The 21,458-nt window shown below is 35.3% G+C and overlaps 1 protein-coding gene across 5 annotated transcripts; it reads right to left on the bottom strand.

Annotated features, from left to right (window-relative positions):
- Nucleotides 1-3,030: 3,030 nt before the first annotated feature.
- LOC6558555 (potassium voltage-gated channel protein Shal) lies at nt 3,031-21,322 on the bottom strand. 5 transcript variants are annotated; one of them, XM_032736285.1, is made up of 7 exons: nt 21,078-21,322; nt 10,439-10,602; nt 9,011-10,376; nt 7,660-7,822; nt 7,402-7,590; nt 5,180-5,332; nt 3,031-3,915 (listed from the first exon to the last, which is right to left on the bottom strand). In XM_032736285.1, the coding sequence occupies exons 3-7, from the start codon at nt 10,123-10,125 to the stop codon at nt 3,820-3,822; spliced, it is 1,716 nt and encodes a 571-aa protein (XP_032592176.1). In that variant the 5' UTR covers nt 10,126-10,376; nt 10,439-10,602; nt 21,078-21,322; the 3' UTR covers nt 3,031-3,819. The 5 variants fall into 5 exon arrangements, with proteins under 5 accessions (XP_032592176.1, XP_032592183.1, XP_001985642.1 ...); XM_032736292.1 differs by having other exon boundaries at nt 21,072-21,322; XM_032736300.2 differs by lacking the exon at nt 5,180-5,332 and having other exon boundaries at nt 3,736-3,915; nt 21,078-21,321.
- Between the last annotated feature and the right edge of the window lie 136 nt (nt 21,323-21,458).

The following is a 21,458-nucleotide window of genomic DNA, read 5'->3' on the forward strand; positions in this document are numbered from 1 at the left end:
GACGAAAATACTACAACGCTTTTGCTTCTGCTTCTGCTTCTGCTGAGACGTTCGGTTTTGGTCGTGGGCATAATTGTTGATCGCCGTAGCGTGCATATTTATGGGAATATTTTTCGTAGCATAAGAAAAAAATCATTGCAGCCCCCTTCTTACACAAAACATACATAGAAACATGGCCAGAGTTCTGGACGAACGCGCGCTCGACCAACTTTGACCTTTTTTTTCGTTCATTTTGTATTTATCTTATTCATGCGCCCCTGCTCCGCTCCGAGCTGTGTTTGCCTATGCAAAATGCATAAAAATTCCACGTAGCATTTCCCAATGCAATGTCAGTCGACGGCGACGCCTGCGCAAAAATAAAACGGGCGCCGATGACGATGTGGACGATGACGACAGTCCACAATCTCTGACAGTTTCTACGGTCTCTGCAGTCGTGTGGGCGCTACGAACTCGACAAGTTGTAGAGCCGAGAAAACAAGTACACCAGATATATATCCAGTAATCGAGTGAATGTTTCAAAATCATTACTCGAGCGCGCGAAATTGGAAGGCCAAAAGAGGCACTTAAGAAACATAAAGCGATTGCAATTGCTGAGCCAAAGGAAATCGCGACTTCAGCTGCATATTAAAACGAGCAACAAGCAGAAAGCAAATAGGATTGTGCAAGTTTGTGCCGCATACAGGGTGCTATGTTGTCTTTGGTTATCTAGCTGTATGAGTGATAAATAACGTCATAAAGCTAGCTTACCGAAGTTAATATTAGTGTCTCTTCAACGTAACACGGCGCGTATACGCAACACTCTTGAATATAAACCATTTTATGCTCATAATGCCTATCCATATGAATCAGTTTTTATGACCAGCATATCAAATGTGTGAGTAAATCTATGAACTGCTTTATTTTTATTTATTTTTTTTTTTTGCCAGTTTCGACTACAAAATGTGTATTAATTGTGGGTTTTATCTTTAAGTTCAAAATAAAATTTGATGATACATATTTACACAATAACAAACGACCTTTACTTGAGGCTTGGCCTGTCTCTATTTACTTTTGTTTTTGTTTCTTTTTTGCGGAACGCACTCAATGAGCAGCTGATTTATTGAAATCGATATGGGAAATACACGTGTACGTGTAGGTTGCCAACTGCGCCAACTGCGCCAACTGCGCCAACTGCTGCAACATTGCACATCTCATTAACTGAGATTCGGAAGATGTTGTGACCATGGAAGACTGAGAATGAGTAAACCGCGAACTCATATTAAGTTGCACTACTTTCAAATTGGGGCGAGAAATGTGCCAAGGTTGAAAATAAATCAAGTTTATTATTACTATAAAATAAATATATAAGATGCCATATATATAAACCAAATAAATATAATTGTAACTTTACAATTAAATGGAGTTACAGAAGCATCTATTAAGATTTTTAAAATAAATTTTAAGTTGCGCATTGACATGTATATATTTGCTGTCACCTTCACAGCTCACTGGATTTGAGGTCTATGCTAAGTCCGAGACTAAGTTATTGGCAGATCTTTCTAAGCATATGACTAAGCAGCACAGGCTATGCAAATGAATCTGGCCATATTCGCATGTAAGCCAGCTACGGTATGGGTAAAAACAAATTACAGACGTTGATATTCAATATGTGAGTAAGTATATATGTAAGTTTACGTACCCAGACCCAGACGACCCGACAATATCACACACAAACAGAAACACGCAACCGATCTCCCTTGCTCCACACACAAACAGTGCTCCGTTGAACGAGTATTATTTTATATATGTCTATGGCTACGTCTATGTCTATTTATATATATGTATGTATTTGTATGTATTTTTGTAGATATATTTTGCTAGCTTTATATAGTCGATGATGTATGGTGGGAATTTCCGTTACTCGCAGCTTTCGACTCTTGAATGTATTTCAATCGATCTGTCCAGGTTGTTGGTGTTGGTGTTGTTTCTGGGCAAATAAAAACTCTCATATGAACTCGCGCATTTTTTTGTTGTGGAAGTAAACAGATTTCTTTATTTATTTTATTATTAATTTTTGTATAGTTCTTCTTTGTTGTTGTTCTGTTCGAGCACAGACCCATGGCAGAGTTTCTAGGTGTCGAATTTTGGAATTACATATCACTAAAAATCAAAACAGAAAAATTCTTCAGATTAGATTTTCGTTTGTTTGTTGTTCTTTTAGAATATCGCTACAGGAATTGGCTCTAGTGGCCAAAACTTGTTATTTGTTCATTTTAAGTTTTGCTTTTTTTTAACCAAACTATAATCATCATATATTTAATATTTTGCATTGAGTTCATTTAAAGTTGACTTAAGTTTTGCTTGCTTTAGACATTGATTTTTGTATTACAGCTTGTCACAAAATTAACTTAGAACTTAAGGTATTCCAAATAAATTCTCAATATACAATTTAAATAGTCAACACCATAATAATAATAGTAATAATAATAAATTTATTATACATACATACAAGCTCAATTATTTTTTATTCCTCTTTTTATTTAGGTATATTGAACTAATTTTAAATGTTTGATTTGGTTTAATTTATAATTAATTAATTTACTTTGAGTTTGTTAGAATTTGCTAAGAGTTTTAGTTTCTGTTTTTAATGCTTCAATTTAAAGCCTCGCCTACACACATATACATATACAGTTAAATAGTTGCTAACTTAGTTTTTCGGAAGAAAGTTTGGTTTAGTTGCTTTTTAAAATATTTTGATTTGTTCATTGGAGTATTTGAAATGATGACAACTGAAACCTTTGGACTATATCAAAAATATACAATGTACGATAAATTCCAATGGGCTGAAAAAAATGTTTACATATATTACTAGTCCTCATAAGACGAGCCGAACTGAGCCAAAGAGCCAAATACAAGTTCTGGAAAAGGTCTTCCCTTGGCTTCCCTTACAAACTTGAAAAAAAATAATATTAGACAGTTGAACGTTATATTCACTAAACTACGGACCTTTTAAAAAATACATCAAGTTTATTTGTAAATATACTTTTCCATTTTTGTTTCATTCGATTTGTTTTCTTAATTTTTTTTTAAATATTCAAATAGTTCTTTTCGGCTTACCGCTACTCAAATCGTTTGCCCACGATGGCTGTGGCTTTTCTTCTTTTTAATTCGTTTATTTTTCATTTTTTCTTTTTTTTTTTGGACCCAATGCAACTTGCTTGAGTGAGTAAGTACATAACAATTGTTATTCTGAATTTTTTAATCTATTTGCAATCCTATTATTTTGTATTAATGCCCGCTTAAAAACATACACAGTAAATTCCTCTAAAATGCTTCTGTTTCTGTTGTTGGTGTTTTTATTTATTTTTTATTTGTTGTTGTTGTTGTCGTCGTTTTGTCACCTATGTAAAGTAAATAGTGTTAAATATTAATTTTTAAGTTTATTAGCGGGGTCTCGCTAATCAAATCCGACTTTGCCTCATCGCAATTCGTAAGTGTTGGGATTTTTATTCTGTATTTTCCACCTTTCTATATATGCGCTATATATTTACCCATTGTTGTTAATGTGCAGCTTATCTATTGATCCTGTGTGTATTGCTATTACATTTTACACATTCAGAAGTTTGCGATTTGGTGTTTTTGCAAAATTTAATTAAAATATTTTGCATTTAACTCGAAAATCAGATTTTAGAGATTTTTGTTTGTTAGATTACAGTTGTTTTGTTTAGAATTCTTTGTCTACAATAAATTCAATTCAATTTAAAAACTTTTCAAGTTAGACTAAATATAAACTTAAATCAGCTTCTTCAGCACTATCCCCACATCATCTCCGACGCTGGCTCAGAAGGATGCCTCCACCAGGTAGGTGCCATCCATTGGCTGATTGTTTTGGCTATTTTGAGCATTACTGGCTGCTGGCATATACTTTCCGCAGGCCTGCAAAGCAGATTACAGAAAAACAAAACCAAAGCATTAAGTCAAAGTTCACTGGTCGTAGGTGCGTCTACATAATATTTTATAAACATAATATAACATTTCGAGATGCTCGAAAGTATGCAATTTCTTATTGTTCCCATTGCCTGAAAAATATATATCCTTGGCGTTAAATAAATAAATAAATAAAATAAGACCTTTTTAATAAGGCCTAGCTTCTATGGCCTTTACGTGGTGTAGAATTCTGATTAATATTTACAATAATTAACTAGATTATTTAATAAGTTGTTTTATATTATTTAAATATGAAGCAAAAACCATTGTTGCTGATTAAACTGTTTATCAAAAGGAAAATACAAATAATATTCATGCAACAACTCGGATTCGAAGGAGTCGTTTCTTAAGTATTGAACATATGATTTGATTCTTATGATTGTATTTAAATTAACGTAAATAGAAGCACAATTTTCGTTTAGTTAATTAACAATCCTGGCTGTTAGAGATAACATATTTCCGTGTGCATGTGATTCCCATCCACTCCAAAGGATTTAAATTTCCCAAAACGAAGTTCATTTTGTGCGGCAGCTAAAAGTATGCAACACTTCAACACGATAAACATTTTATGGTGGTCGGTGCAGAGTGCAGCACATTTTTGGGGGTTTCCATTACCAAATCTCTTTGGCTGTATAATTTTTGTCGCGAATTTGCTTAATTGCGTAACTAACGCAGTGAAAGGTATATCTTCGATCCCAATAGCTATATTTACTTTCTTGATCAGCATCAAGAGCGTCGTATATTTGGTATTGGGTTGATCGGACCAATTTATAATCATAAAAATGTAGTTGCCATGAGAAATATTGGCCAAACGATAAATTCTTGCATCTTACAATATTAAATTGTAATATTATATTCTAAATGGAATAATGCTTTCTACACTTTGGTAAGTAAATTTTAGCATAGGCCTATGGCGATGTTCCTCTGATATATGTTCTTTCTGTTTATATGTTATTGCTATTATTTTAGTTTCTTTGTGTGCGCTTTCGGTTGCTGGTTAGATATGTGCATGATAAACACACAAACAAAAGTAAAACAATCAACTAGGTACTTAACATTAAAAAAATAACACCCACCTGCACTTAGGGTACGCACACACAGACACAGGCACACTCACACACAGTTTCACAAACGCACACACGCACAATAGAACACAAGACGATAAACAGATAAAAAGGATGTAGTTGTTAAGTATTTACAGTTTGTCTCTTACCTGATAACGCTGGGAGCAACAGCGTCCACAGCATGATTGCAATAGACCCGCAGCGCTGTTTGTCGAGTGGGCGGGACTAGCCATCGGCGAGGGCGAGCCCGGTCGCTTTGACTGGCCATTATATGCAATTTCTAACTCGACAAATTCACGATCCTTTGGATTTGAGCATTTGAGTGTGTGAGTACCAGAAGAATTTTACAAAGAGAAACGTAGAATACATAGAGTACAATGTTTGGTTTTTACTTTCTTTTTTTTTTCTTTTTTTTTGTAAACAATATACAGATGGGAGGTAGGATGTTAAGCCAGGTTAGACACACACACATACATATTATATATTTAGTAATAATAAATACTAATAGAGATTAGTCAAAACAACAATCAGAACATTAAAGCGGGGGTAGGGGAAAAGTTGTCAAACGTTAGAACACTTAAAAATACATTTAAAGTAAATGGTCGATGGATGGAAGAGGAAGGGGGATTGGTTTCGGCACCTAAGCAATGACAATTTTACAATAACACAATAAGAACACTTTTGTTAGTCAGCCAAGTGGTTGAGCAGGGCAGGGCGAGGGCCAAGTCCTTAGCGCGGCTGGTGTGCGGGCGGTAAGCAAAACGAGCGAAATGCGGCTGGGCGAGGGAAGAGGAATTATCAAAGCAAGCACGAGCGAGCGACTTTGAGTGCGATTTTAGTTTGCTGTTAAAAACGCCATCGTCTTACTGTTTTTTTTTCTTTTAGATTTTGGAGTTATTTAATGATTTGGGACAGTAGTTAATCTGTTTTGCTAGTTTTAAATCACCCAACTCTCTCTCTTTTTATTGGTTCTTCAACCATTTTGTGTTGCTGAATGGTAATTTTGTTAAAATTAAATTTTTCCATATAAGCTATATATATTTCAATCCAAAAATACTATTTTTTAATGGAATTGCTCATTTAAATTCCGTAACATAATTTTATTGAACTAGCAAACAAATGTAACATTCGCGTACATTACCCCAGGCAAAATGTTTAGTTTTCAATATTTTTTATAGCCTTGATTTTATTTAGTTTGTGTTTTGTATCAGTTTAGTGTGTGATTGCATGTGGCGGGTGGCGCTGTTTTAGATCTTTTATTATAGCATTAGCTGGGAGCCTCTTCAAGCATTATTTTTCGATATTTTTCAATAATGACCAATAAAAAGAACTTAAAAATCTTAAGTTAAAACAGAACTGAGCGCATAGCTTTCAACACAAATCGTTTGTTGCTGCTTGAAAAATCGAACAGAAAACGTAAAAACCATTTGCAGCGCGTAAATAAAAGAAATGTTTGGGGAGATCAAGAGACAGAGATAGAGAGAACGAGATGTAGTGAAAGAGAAGAACGGAACTTAAGTACAAACCGAAAGCACTTACTTCTGGTCAATTTATTACGTTTCGTTTCGATATTTATAAAATGGAGTCATAAATATATATTTCACTTTACTTTATATTGAAATTATTTTTGTGGGGCGCTCGCTGGTAAACTTGATGTTAACCATATCATGAGAAACATGACACAAATTGACACAAAAAAGACTGTGGAACATAAACTTAAATGTAAGACAAAACCAAACACAATTTGCACATATGTATAAATATATGTATACTTATATCGATTTATATACATAGAATACAAACGTAATAAATAATAATAATGATTAATCTTTGCACACCATTCTCTCGACAATATTAATAAAAATGCTGAAGGTTCTTTTTATAATATTTATGATTATATGCGTTGTATGTTGTATGTGTGTGAAGTTTTTTATCAACGAGCACGCACAAGATTTCTGAACTATCAATTGAATTCTTGTTGCTGCTGACGTTCTTTGTGTTTATTGCGCTCTCAGCTACAGCTACAGTTGCTGTTACTGTTACTGTTACTGTTACTGTTGCGGTAACTGTTACTGTTAATGTTACAGTTACAGCTATGGGTATAGTTGTAGTTGTTCTAGTTGCTGTGTCGCTTGTCATTGCTTGCCTGGCAAGCACAAGGCAAAGGTGCGAATTTTTGGCTAATCGAAAGATGTTCAAATGTCGCTACATCTGTCGAAAAGAGAACACACAGAAAACAGAAGAAAACAAAGACGTCTGATAAATCAACATGTATGTAAATTAAAATAAAATAAAGAAAAACGCGACTTGTTGCCTGTCAATAATATACATGTCCTGCAAGCAAGTATGTCTTCTTGTTAAGCATACGCACCGTTGTCTTTTCGAGACACCGCAGCAGATGATGATGCTGCAGCTCAAAGATATCCTCATCCCTATAATTATCGTCCAGCTCAATGCCCGACTCCTGCGCTGCCCAGCGCGCCTCCGCCGCCTTTTTCTTGTTGACAAACGCCGCTCCCGACGAAGCCTTCGCAATACGGATGCGCGCGAGCCGAGCTTTCTGCAGGCGTCACAAGAAATTAATCGTAAATGTGATTTTAGCAGGGGTTGGAGATTCATTTTCACTTACCCGCTGTGCCTTGCGCTTATCCGCACGCTGATTCTGATGATATATTCTACTAAAGTTCGATACAATAACAGGTACAGGTAAGGCGATGACCAGCACTCCGCTGAGCGAGCAAACACCTCCAACTATTTTGCCAGCTATTGTCTCCGGCACCATGTCACCGTAGCTAAAATTTAAGAATTGAGATTTAATTGAAATTCACAATCGATGTCACTGACACTTAAAGTCAAGGCTTATAACTATGTTTTAGATGTAAATTGGTCCAATGTTTTTCCAAAAATTACGAAAGTTCAATTTATATCAATGTTGTATTAATTAAAAGAAAGTAAAGCAATACACAAACTAATTTAAAAATTATAATAACTTATATTGTTATTTAATAATAATTATATTATTTATAAAATAAAAGACAAAGAGAGAGAGGAGAATTTACACTGAGAAATTAAGAGTTACTACACACACTAAGAAAATCATCCTGACAACTAAAAAAATGTTCTTCTTTTAGAAATAATTTTTAAATAAAGGGAAACAAATTTCAAAAAAAAAAATAAGAAGACAGTGAAAATTAAGTTGCTACAATCAGAAAATTAGAAAATCATACCAAATAGAAGACATTTTTCTTGTTTTTTTTATAAAATAATTTCCATTTTTTTTTTTCAAATTAAAGTAAATTAATTTTATAAATTACTTAAAGCCTTTGTGTATGTGAAATTAATAAATAACTGTGGATGTATGGAAACTAATGATAAGTTCAAAATCAAAAATGATTTAAAAAATGTTGCAAAAGAATCAGAGTACAATAGAAAAAATAAATCGACAACGTGGCAAAATGGAGTTCATTTATGAAGAGTATTCGAATAGATACACCGAAAGTAAAATATGCCATTTGTAAAGTAAAAGTTACGATTATTAAGAATATTTTAGAGATAAATTCCAATTATGAGTTACAAAATTACTTTGCAATATCTATGTGGACACGTCATACTTAGCGAATTTCTTTAGTGATAAAATATTAGCAGATATTAGGGGATAACCTAGAAACTAACAGAATTTGGAAATGAACTCAAACATTCTCTTCAATTAATTATAAATCTATGAACAAACTATCAGAGAGATGACAAAATAATTTATTTTAGTATATCGAATTGTATATAAAAGGAAATTTAAGAAAAAACTGGCACAAATTGTATAATTCATATAATTGGATAAGCTGAAGTGAATATTTATTATTTAAGATAATAATTTGAAACTCAACGCATCCCCAATATAAAGCCAGGAAAATAAATTTGCTGGAGCTTTTGCATAGTAAATCATAAATGTAGTGATCTTAAAGCTTATCTAGAGTGTTACTTACCCCAAGGTCGTCATTGTGACAATGGTGTACCAGAAGGCCGCCGGTATCGATGTGAAATTGGTGCCATTGACATTTTTCTCGGCATAGAACATGACCGTGGCAAATATGATGATCGCCATGGCCAGCGAGAAGACCAAAAAGCCTAACTCACTGGCGCACGACTTGAGCGTATAGCCGAGAATGCGCAGACCCTGCGAGTGCCGGGAGAATTTGAAGATGCGAAAGACGCGGAAGACACGCAACGTGACAAAGGCGCCGCTGACATCGTCGTTGTCTGTGATGCCCAGGCCAATGTAGTAGGGCATGATGGCAACCACATCGATGATGCTCATCACGCTGCGCACGAACTTACAGCGATCGGGCGCCGCGAACAGACGGAGCAGATACTCGGCGGTGAAGATCATCACGCAGGCGGTGTCCAGGCAGAAGAACACGATTTTGTAGCGTTCGCCGCAGGGCAGAGTGCCGGCTCGTCCGGGCCGATGGCCGCAAGGCACCGTCTCCACAACGTTGGCCATGACGGAGACGGCTATAAAGAAGCCGGTGACATAGTAGAAGACCAGGGCACTGGTGGATGTGTGCGGATTCTCGAAGGCACGCCACATCTTCTGACGTATGTTGGTTAGCTGTTGCAGATTCTGATCGCCATTCTCCGACAGCTTGTCGTCCATGAGGCGTTCGGCATTCTCGCGCTTGCGATCGCGGTAGTCCTCATAGCAGCAATCGCCGATCACATCCGGCAGGATGCCAAAGAAGGCCAACTCCTCGTCGTAGCTGGTGAGGCATTCATGTTTCGGATAATGCAATTTACCAGTGCGATAATAGTTGAGTATGTGCCGAAATATGTCCGGATCCCGATCAAAGAAATATTCTTTGCAATCCTCGTCGTAGAAAAACTCGCGCTCATTCGAGCCAAGCAGCGTGTCCGGATATTTCTCGAGAGTGTTCCGCCAGGTCTCGAAGCGACGGCCGGATACGTTTATCAGCAGCTTCTCATCGTCCGTTTTGCGACGATCCTTGGGCACCGGAGGAGGTGGCAATGGATGCGTAGCTATCGGCACCCAACCGATGGCCGCCGCCCGTGCAAAGGGCAGCCAAGCGGCGACCGAGGCCATACTGTGTGGTGGAATGTTTCAGTGTCCCAAAACGGATGCGCGATGGGACGGGGGCGACTTGGAGGTAGTCAACGGTCAATGGAGGCTTCTCTCTCTCTCTATCTCTCTCTCTTTTTGTATTTATATTTCTAGCACACTCTGTGAACTCCTTACACGCAATCTTGAAAATTAGTAATTTGGCTCTTTTCGACTTAGTTCTAGTTAAAGCTTTCACACTCAACGGCAGCTTGCTTCCTGGTAGGCTTATTATTCTGTGGATGAATATAGTTTTGCATTGATTTCCGTATTTCTTAGAATTATTTTTATGATTTACATCTTGCTATTGTTGTTGTTCCGGTTGCTGTTGTTGTAGTCATTTAGAGCCGTTTGCCACTCATTTGTTTATTGCTTAACCGTATTGCTGTCATTTTTGCATTATTGTTCACGCCGGCGAATATTAAAAATGTTATGTGACTTTGCGCTGCAGCACTGCAAACACTGCAAGCAAAAACGAAAAGGAAAAATTAGGCCAAAAGTATAGTAATAATTTAGAAACGTAGACGAATGTCGGCCAACGCACCAAATCGCCCACCCCACAAATTTCACACCACATCATTTGACAAGTTTTAAATGCCCCCGGAAAAGTATCCAAACAAAATTTAATTTTAATTCTTGGTATTCAAAATATGCATAAGCAATGTAATTATAGAAATGCCAGCAGTGGAATGAGTAACTAAATAAAAAGAGCTGCTAAAAGATAATAGCCGACTAGATATAAAAATAGTATTTTTAATCAGACAACGTTGGCTAAACAATTAATACTCAAAGTATAGAATCCAAATAAGAGAAATGTTCTCAATTTATACAAATAATAACAAACAACTGTAACGTTTTCTGATACCTGATAACTGAATATGGTTGTTACACCAAACATGTTCAAAATATTTGATTTCAGTTCAAGCTTTTCCAAAGTAAATATCCCTGTTTTTTTCATTCGCGATATTTGTTTTATTTTCTCAGTGTTGAGAAATATAAAAATATAATTTATTATTTATTTAATTTGACTCTTGGCGAATTTATATTTAATTTTCAAAATTTAATACACTTTTAGTAATGGGTTTCTTTACCAAAAACAAAAACAAAAATCTTTCAAATTCGTAGACAATTGTGGAAAAAGTTATTTATTATTTATTTTCCTTAAAATGCATATAAAATCGACACGCATCTAGGTTCCAATCATTATGATTTTCCGCTGCGATGTTTTTAAAAAATATTTAATTCAAATTTCAATCGGAAAAATATGCGATTTCTATTCCAATTCCGGTTGGACACACTAATACCAAGTCAAATTCTTCAATTGCTATTTAGGATTGATTCAGTGTCCCAAAGAGTACATGCAATAACATGCAATATAAACGTACGACCAAAGTTTTGTCCAAATATTTAAACGAGCCGCACAGTAAAACGCTTCCAGCTGGCCAAGTATAAATAAAGATACAGATACTGATGCACATTTAGATACAAATACAGATACAGATACAAAATCGAATATGCGCACATCTTTCGACCAGTTTAATGAGACTTTGTACTTTCCCCGACAGATGGGACGGGCAGACAGAACGGCCAGTCGCCGAACCGACTGGCATCCATCTGCCTGACTGAGTGCGTTGGCGTTGTGAATGTGTTGCCTCCTTTGGGTGGGTGGTGGTTGATGGCGGTGGCTGTGGATGTGGATGTGGATGTGGTGCTGCTTGTGATGCTGTGCTTGGCGCATTTCGTCCAAAAATTTATGTGCATTTTTACGAAACAGTAGACACCCCGGAACGGTCGCAAAGTAATTTTGCAACTACAATTAAAACGCAAACATCTTTGAGCATGCATTAAGTGTCATTTTCTATGGGCTCTTACACGGGTGTCTATCCCTGCCCCCTCCCAACCCATAGCTTGCATTTAACTTCTGTCATTTGACAAAACTCATTTGTTTCCATAAATGTCAAATTTCTTGAGTGCTCTTGAAGTCTATATAATGTGTTCCTTGATTTATTTAATATTTGCGAGCATGACTGGCGCCAAAGTTGTTTGCATTGATAAATGATGGATATATATATGAATCGAAGCACATATGAACATATATATATACATATATTTGTACTAGAGCAAAAGTGTTTGCATATTTATGGGCGCTGTCAAAGGGATTATGGATATTATCACTTATGCAGATCTGAGATACGAGTTTTCTATTGTCTGTTCTTAACAGCACACCGGACCAGATTTCCAATTTTCTCAAATAAATTATAATTTTTATTAACTATTTTGAAAAAGTATAATATTCAATATTTTCCGACACCCTGAAATTAGACTGTAACTTCAAAACTGATTTTTGTAACAAAAGCGATGAAACTTTTGACAATAATTGTGCTGGCTAATATATATACCTTTTAATTAAGCATGGAAACTACTGGCGAGGGTCTATACATTGTTTTGTAAATGTAAAATGTTATTTTTGTGTTTTTTTTTTTTTTTGTAATAAAATTGAAAAAGTCGAACCAGGCTGATTTCACTTTTCTTGCATTCTACAGAATATAAAGTTGTTTTCTGAAAATATTCCCATAATGAACCACATTCCATACAATCAACATTTGTGATGTAAGAAATTTGCAGATTACACAATTAACATTTAATTTAATTATTATAATCCATTATAATTTAATGATGAAAGCACATTAAACATAAAATCTTTTTTTTCCATTTTCAAATTGGTCTCTTATTTATTGGTCACAAAAAAGTGATTATAAAGTGTCTTATATTTGAATTCTTTTCTTATTCATTTCGAAAAAATAAATAAATAAGCTAATGAACTTTTTTAATAAAACCAAGCGCGAATTTTGCACTCACACGATAACGACAGTGCGACATATGAAAAATGTGAGCAGATAAACATGCTATAGTGTTTTTGATTTCGATTTTCATAATATTCATAATTTACTCATTATGTATTTGGGGCTTATAAAATTATGCAAAAGGGGTTAAAATTTTATTTGGGAAATTAATAAAGATTTGATAAGTAAATTATAAATAAACTGCTCTTGAAGTAACTCAGTATATATATCACTAGACTGTAAATGTTAAGAGTTATACACTTGCTGGATTTACTATAGTTTTTGTTATAATTTTTCGATATAATAAACTTTTTACCAAATTACCGTAGTAAATTTGTACTAATAAATGTATGTTCTCCCTCTCTTAAACATAGTCTTGTTATACAGACTAACAAGTGGTGAATGAATGAATTATCTACCTCTCTATCTTCAAACTTGTAACAGTATCCATTATTCATATCGAATCTTATGCTCCGGTTATAATTATCTTTACCACTAGCTCCGCGCGCTAACAAACCCGAGCTTGTTCAAATGAAAACATAGAACTTAGTACTTTAAACTACGTTTATTTTTAAATTCACAGTAGTACCCATTTAAACAAATGACATTGCCACTAGTCAGCGTCCGCATCATCACACATAGTCCGAGTTCAACTAAAAAAAAATAATGACAGACTTTTAGAAGGAGACCCTCCTTTAATTGGGAACTCAAATATTCATAGGGATCTATAATAACACACACACTTGGATTCACTAAAATACCAGTCGACTTGTACATATATCTACAGCCTTACCTGAATGTAATATTGATCGTAGACGAGCACGCAATGTTCCTCAAAAGAAAATCAAGTCAACTAAAACTCGTTTATATCAAACAAAGCCCTTATAAGCAAACTCTCCACTCTCATTTAAAAAATTTCTGCGTTTTTTTTACGCAAATCAGTTAAAACAACAACATCGTTGTAAGCATTTTAGGTTGGGCAGACAAGATGAAGGGCTACTCCCAACGGTAGCTTGACATGATTGTTGACCCGGACATATGCCCTTGGATAAGTAAAAGACTCTGTCAGACCGACTTTCACCTTACACAACTACAACGGGACTTGGGACATTAAATCCTATATATAGATTGAAAACCGAAATGGATTCCCTTAGTTGTATTTTCGCGAGTTCGAATCGTATGTTTTATAAACTATCTAAAATGTTTGTATATGTGAAATCTTAGAATATAAATGTTATTTAATAATATAAGCAACAAATAAGCTAATGTTTAGAGCTGTTTGTTTTTGTTCAGTTAAAAAAAATACTGAAAATGAAACATATTTTTTCTAACACATGGAAATTTGTATTTCAAAATTTAAAAATACAATTTCTGAATAATAAAGTGAGTTACCCTTGACCCCAAAGGTATGGCGAATTGCTTAAATTCAGAACGATTATTTTTCTGAGCGTGCTTGACTGGGTGAAAGTGCCCCACTTTCTCTTAATGTGCAAAAAGAAATAAAAGAAATACGTAAGCAGGCACACTCTTCAAACAGTGGACAGCCTCAGACAGACTCATCGACTGATAGACTGATAGACTGACAGTCCTGTACACACACTTCTGCTATGGCTCGTTACCTCAACGCTTCAGCCTCAATCAAATAGCGCCGCCCACTCATGGGGTGAGGAGTGGTGGTATTTGCTGCTCCTGTGGCCAGCTGCTCGAATCAGGCGATGTTTCTCAATGGCAGCAGCAGCCGTGTGTCGGCCCTTAATGTTTTAATGCCACATTATCCTAACAACAATTTTGCTGGCATAGGTCGACCTTGCTGTCGGTTACTGTGCCCCAAATGGAAATTAATCAATGCCGTTTGCTTTGCTCTTCCATTGATGTTGACGTCGCCTTTCTGACTGGGCCACCTCCAAGCGCCTAGCATTAGGCCATAGTTCCACGACGACAACAACAACAACAAGAATTGACGTGTGCGTGTTGTACGCCATCAAAATAAATTGTCAAACATCAAATGGGGGTGGTTGGAAAAAAAGCTGTCCTGGCCACCCCCAAGCACAAAACATAGCACCTAGCACAATAAGCCGCCGGGGAGTAAGGGGGCATGACTTCCGCTGCCTAAACAAAGGCGCCACATATCCAAATTTTGCAAGCATCATTAATTATTTGCGTTGCTTATTTTAGCTAACTGTCGCTCCCATTTCCTATTTTACGGCTTGTTGTTGGTGTGGTTTACTTTTTTGCATTTTGTCTCAAGGCTATGGTAATTAGCTTTACAACAACAACAACACCAATTATGTTGCCTCGTAATAATGCACATTCATCCATTCGCACCGGGCGCCCATAAACCAACATTGTACACAATCTGTCTTCCAGTTGTTTACAGTTGCCCTTGCAAAAAAACAATCGTGTCTTGTTCTTGAGGTTTGCGATAGGCAAAGAACATAACATTAAACGCAACAATATTAAACAAGAGTTCTCTAGTCGAGAGAACTTGACTAAAAGATTCCCTACACCTAGTTCGTGTACCTATCAATCAATAATCGTCGATGTTCGAATCTAAACGTTGAAAAATTGGCAAGGCACTTATTTTATATTTTATAATTATCGATAGATATATAAATATATCTTATCGGCATCAATAAGATCGGGCGATCGATAAAAGAGAAATCTACTCGGGTTAAAGCACAAGAGTTGTGTAGACGAAGCGAGTCGCGGAAAGTCGAAAGGCTGTGAAGTGATATTGCGTATAAATGATTTGGAGATAAATATTTAGTGAACAATTGAATATTTAAGTCAAATCGACATTAAGCGTGTAAACTTATTCCCAAACAAATAATTTGTACTTAAAAGCTGTGCAGAAAACTTTTGATTAATGTCAGTCGAATTTACAATTTCTTTAACAAATTCTATGTTTCTTCTTATTGTGGGATTTCATGATACCCTTCGTAAACCAATTTTAAAGGGTACAACGCATACAAATCTGGCAAAAATAAATAATCTAAATATTATTGAAACCTGTGAAAAAAATTTTCATATTTAACTTGACTTATTTGTAAACACGAATGTATTTTTAATAATTAATTATTTTCATTAAACGAAATCTTCATTAAATTCCTTAATCTTATTACAACAGACAATACATATATGTATGTCAATATATATTCCTGATTAACATCAATTGCCGAGTCGATATATAGTCGATATGTCCCTCTGTTGGCTGTTTCTTTGCCAATTAGTCTTTCGGTTTTCGAGCAATTTTAATATCTACATAAAATATGTACATAGCTGACATGGAAACTTTGACTGAAAGATGATAATTTGTATTGATCGATTTTGTTATGCCAAGATATCTAAATAAAGCGCAACAGTGCTGAGTATATTTATTATCATTCAACTTTGGCACAAGTTGGAAGAATTGAATTTATTTTGATTTTATATATGAACAGTTGAGTTCCGGTCTGCAAGTACATACCTTGAATTTAATTGTAATTTTAATTACTATATATATAGTAAATTAATAATTAATATTAAAATATTGATATTTGTTTTCTTGTAGATTGTATCAAATTTATAAAAATACTCTTGACTTTCAAACATAAATAAATAAATTGTACATTTAAGGTATAACTAGAATTTTATTCAATTATTTATATTTTCCTTTTTCATATTTATCCAATTTTTGTTAGCGTGCAGAAACGCTGTTTTTTGTATGATTTTTTGACTGTTAAGCACTGCAGACCCCCTTATCACCTTACCCACATCCGCTCCGGCGAGTGGGTATTAATGTACAAAATACACGTAAAATCTACGGAAATCCTGTTTTTTTGCGATGAACCAATTTACGAGCCCCATTGAGAGTTGACTTATGCTTAAAGACAAACTCCCTCCCTCATACTCTTTTAGTTAGTCTTTCCCTCTATCTTTCTCTCTCTTTCTCTGTCTCTCTCTCTCTCTCTCTCTCTCTCTCTCTTTTCGCCTGTCTGCTTTCTCTCTTTTCACCATACAGCCATAAAAAAGGCATGCAAGCCGGCGTCCACCGGATATCATCTACATATAAGTATTTATTTAACTAAAAAACTGATGTCGATAATTTTTTGGGCGCAATTTAATAAGTTGCGGTTTGTATGGGATATAAAAAATGTGTTTATTTAAGTATTCATCTTTCGATAGATAGTTCCGCCACATGAACTATTGGCTGTAGCAAAAAGTCGGAAACAATCAACATAATTATCGTAGTCGCCTCGGCGACTAAAGTAAAGAATATATATAAAAATATGGAACGTTGCAACGTTAAAGTGAAACTTAAGATGCCTTTGGGATCATAAACGCATTTTAATGTTTGTGCATTTCCAGTTTGTATTTTTATGGGCCAAACGTTTACAAATACATTGTTTACATTAAGTTGTATTCTATATTTAAACAATAACGGAAAAAAGTACACACGATAGCCACACACCAAAATGTCCGCTTGTTGTTGTTGTTGACGTTACCGATTTTGTTTACAAGCAATTTTTGTCTGTGTTTTAATTATTGGGTCTTCAGTCTGCGTTGGTAGCATTCGAAAAATGAAAAGTATTGAAAGTTACCCAAATGCAGGCATAGACCCAGAGAGCAGACACAGGCCACAGCGAGAGAAAAGCCGAGTCTGCGCCTGCTCCAAAGAACCCAGGGAAGAGGGTGGGGAAGGACTCTTGATTGTGGGTGGTTAATTTGGTTGGGGTCGCTTCGTCATCGTTGTTGGCGTCTCCTTCAACATAAAAAACGCTTTGCTGTTTGTTCCTGCGACTTATGAGCATTTTATAATTTTGAGTCGGGGCTGCTACTTAAGAAGCGCTTATGTATCCATTTCTCTACCAGGTAGACAGTCATCTCAACCAAGATGGGTTCTTCTACATGTAATGTGAGGTGCTTGTTTGCTTCAAGCGGGGATATTGCTCATTGACCGAATTTAGATTGTTGATTTAGTGTAGAAAAAATATTTGAGGAGTATTAATGTTTCTATCAATCGAATTCAATAAATTATTTACAGAACAACATCTAATCCAAATTTTTATTTATATATATTTTTGTATTTATGTATTTATTTTATGTCAACTTAAGTCAGCCGACACCAAAAAGGCAAAAAGTAACAAATTGAATTAAATTATATTTAAAATACAATTTAAAGTTATATGTAAATTAAAAAAAAAAGAAATATTTAAAGGATATTTGGGGGTATTTGAAACCAAATGGTTCAAAATTTGTTGCATGAATTGTGGAAACCCCAGAAAAAACCCAATCAGACCAACCAAAAAAAAAAATAAAAATAATAAGATTCAAATTATTGCTTGTAACTGGGCATTCAATTAATTTTAACTATCTGTATATTTTAAATATTATAAATACTTCGTTATTTTTTAGTATACATTTAATATCAAATTATATTTTTAATTTAATCTAATCCATTTTTTACTTTTTGTATTTCCTGTGTCGACCGACTTTAGGTGACATTAAATAAATAGTAATAACAATCTTATGAATAAAACAGTTTTTCCTACGAAAAGTCGACCCGGTAAAACAAGATGTGTTCAAAGTTTGTATGTAAAACACGCCGGTAAATTATTACAATACATTATGCAAAACAGCCTTCGTTGATAGCTTAGCTTTTGGTGAGTTGGACTCATAGGCAAATACGATTCTGGGCTGAAACCAGAAACAAAAAGAATAATTTATTCAGAACGATGTAACAAATTAAATTGAACGCATTTGGAAAATAGATTTCCATTTCAAATCAGCTGCTAAATTTCTCCAATTTACCCGAAGTTTGTTTGGCTTGCATCCACTTTTGGCTCATCCTGTGCATACTAATTATTAATTTAAGACATTGTGTACACGCCTTATTGAACAAGGCAAAACGGTAAAAAAGTCCTTGGGGAAAAATGTGAATCAAGCGACTGCTAGCTAAAGATGATTTACTTGTAAAAGGCAATCAGGCCATTTCGGATGCTTTAAGCTAGCTGGCAAAGCTCCACTCATAAAAAAAGTTTCTTGAATTTTGTATCACATTTTATTCAGAAAGAATATTCCCAAAAATTAAGGTTTTAGTTGTCTTAATTCTCTGGTAATATTTTTATAATTTAGAAGAAAAAAATATATTTAATTTTAATTTCTCAAAGAAAAAGAACAAAGAACTCTAACATTATCATTTCTTAATTTTTTGGGATTATCGATTTAGGGCAAGCATTTCTAATTGACTGACATTTATTTTGCAAATATTTAGAAATTGTTTATAAAACGTAGGGCGATTACTAAAATTTAGGCTGTCTTTCTGCCTATAGGAAATACCCGAATCATGTGCAATTGATTCTCTTTTACAATCAGCTTGACTTTAGAGAAATGTGCCTATCAATAATGGTAATCAGCAGCACCAAAAAATGATGGCGACAGACCGAAACAAGAACGTGCAAGTGACCCCAACTAGGATATATCCAGGATATATGTATGTACATGTGTGTGTCTGTGTGTGTTTACGGTGTGTTAAGGCAATGGCGTAATTTATGTAGGCCCGCTAAGCTCTTCAAGCGTGAAATGTGATTATATTTGCAAATATACACATGCACACAAATACACATATATACATAGCTCTGTAGGGATGTATGTCCACAAATAGGTACTTACATACATATATATGATGTATATGCCAGAGTTGCCAATCAAACTCAAGCTTTACAATAAAAATGCAAAATAAATAAAACTACTACTATAATATAATATATGTTTATAATATGTCAGATATTCTCTGCCGGTGGTAATAAGGAAAATTTCAATCAACTAAATTCTTCAGCACACATAATGCTAAGAATTGTGTACATTTTTCAAAAACAAGAGCACATTTTTGTTTGTTTGCGTTTTGAGTGGCTCGGTTCAAAATATAAATATTCAAGGTTGTTCACAGATTTTGAGCCGCCACTGTTTGTAAACAAACGTCATCTGTGATTTATGCCGAAAATAGTACAAATAGTCATAAAAACTAACGTTTCGTTGATTAAAATAAAACTAAAATTATGATAAACAATGCACACAGGGATGATGCTAAAAATCCTTGAAAACTAGAGCAAAACAACTATAATTTAAATTTAAGTGCATCTCTGTTTACAGTAAGTAACAGTAACAGTAGCAGCAAAAAGTAAAAGGATGAACGCAGTTACAGAAGCAGCAGCTGCTGTGCATTAAGCGCGTCATTAACACGCACACACACACACACACCTACACTCGCGCACACAAACACGTGCATGCAAACCGATGTACGTATATGAAACTCTGCTATACGCATGTATGCTTGTATTTATGTAAGTACGTAAGAGTGTATGTGTATGGTTATTAATGTGGCTTTGTTGTTGCGCCAAAAACCAAGCCAAGGATTTTTCGCACATTTGCGCCAGCAAATGGACTGTTTGGACTTAGCTGCTGCTGCTGGTTGCTGATACTGTGCGCTCTTTCTCTCCTACAGACGACCTTCACTTTCAGAGGAGAATAGAAGAGAACAGCGGCCGTCACCGTTAGTTTTTTTCTTTTTTTGAATGGCTTTTTGTTAGTGATGCACATTTAACTTAAAAGCGGCTGCAACACATTAATTAGGCCAGCAACTTGTTGTTGTTATGTGGCATGCAACGAAGCGTGAATAGCATTTCCAATTTTAACATCATTTTCGTACAAGGACAATTTTGTGTTCCTTTTTTTATTGCTTTTTTAGGTGACTACACGAGACGACGAGCGACGAGCAACAACAAAAACATTCGTGCGGATACACACATTTTCACATTTTCACAAATCAAAAAGCAAACGAATGTCTCACACATACACACACGCTCACAAACTCTATCTCACCCACACAGACGTAAATTCATATACACACACACACTTATGCTTATGAAAGAAGGAAAAAAAGTAAATTGCACGTCTCATTTTCTTTATTATGGATTTTCCGTTGCATGTTTTAAGTTGAATTAGTTAATGAATATTTCACGGCGACTTTTTGTTGTAATTCTTGCCTTTTGTCTTAGTGTCTGTGGTCATTGTTATGCCACACACACACACACACACGCTTACACTTACACTTACATATGTGATCTGTGTGAGTGTGCGTGTGTAGTTTACATTTTGCTCCACTTGCTGCTCTCCTTTTAGCTTTTTTCACGCTGCCCGCACATTTTTTTCTGTGTGCTGCTTTTGGCTTTTATATTTTTACACTATTTTTGCGCACATTTCTTTTTACTCAGCGTTATGCTTGCAATTTGAAATTTTTCTTTTTTTTTTGCTTAGCTTTTTGCGTGCACGCACGATTCCCAAAGCCCCGTTGCGTTCAAACGTTCTCGACAAACTGAACGAACGGAAAGTGAAAAGCGCGCAGCAGCAGAAGAGCGGCGGCAGGGTTGCTACTGCTGCACCCATCTGCGCCTCCTACGTAGCCGCCAGCCCAGTGCCATGTGTAAGTTAATTTCT

This window comes from Drosophila grimshawi, unplaced genomic scaffold (genome assembly GCF_018153295.1).
Source record: "Drosophila grimshawi isolate 15287-2541.00 unplaced genomic scaffold, ASM1815329v1 contig_78, whole genome shotgun sequence".
Classification (NCBI taxonomy): domain Eukaryota; kingdom Metazoa; phylum Arthropoda; class Insecta; order Diptera; family Drosophilidae; genus Drosophila; species Drosophila grimshawi.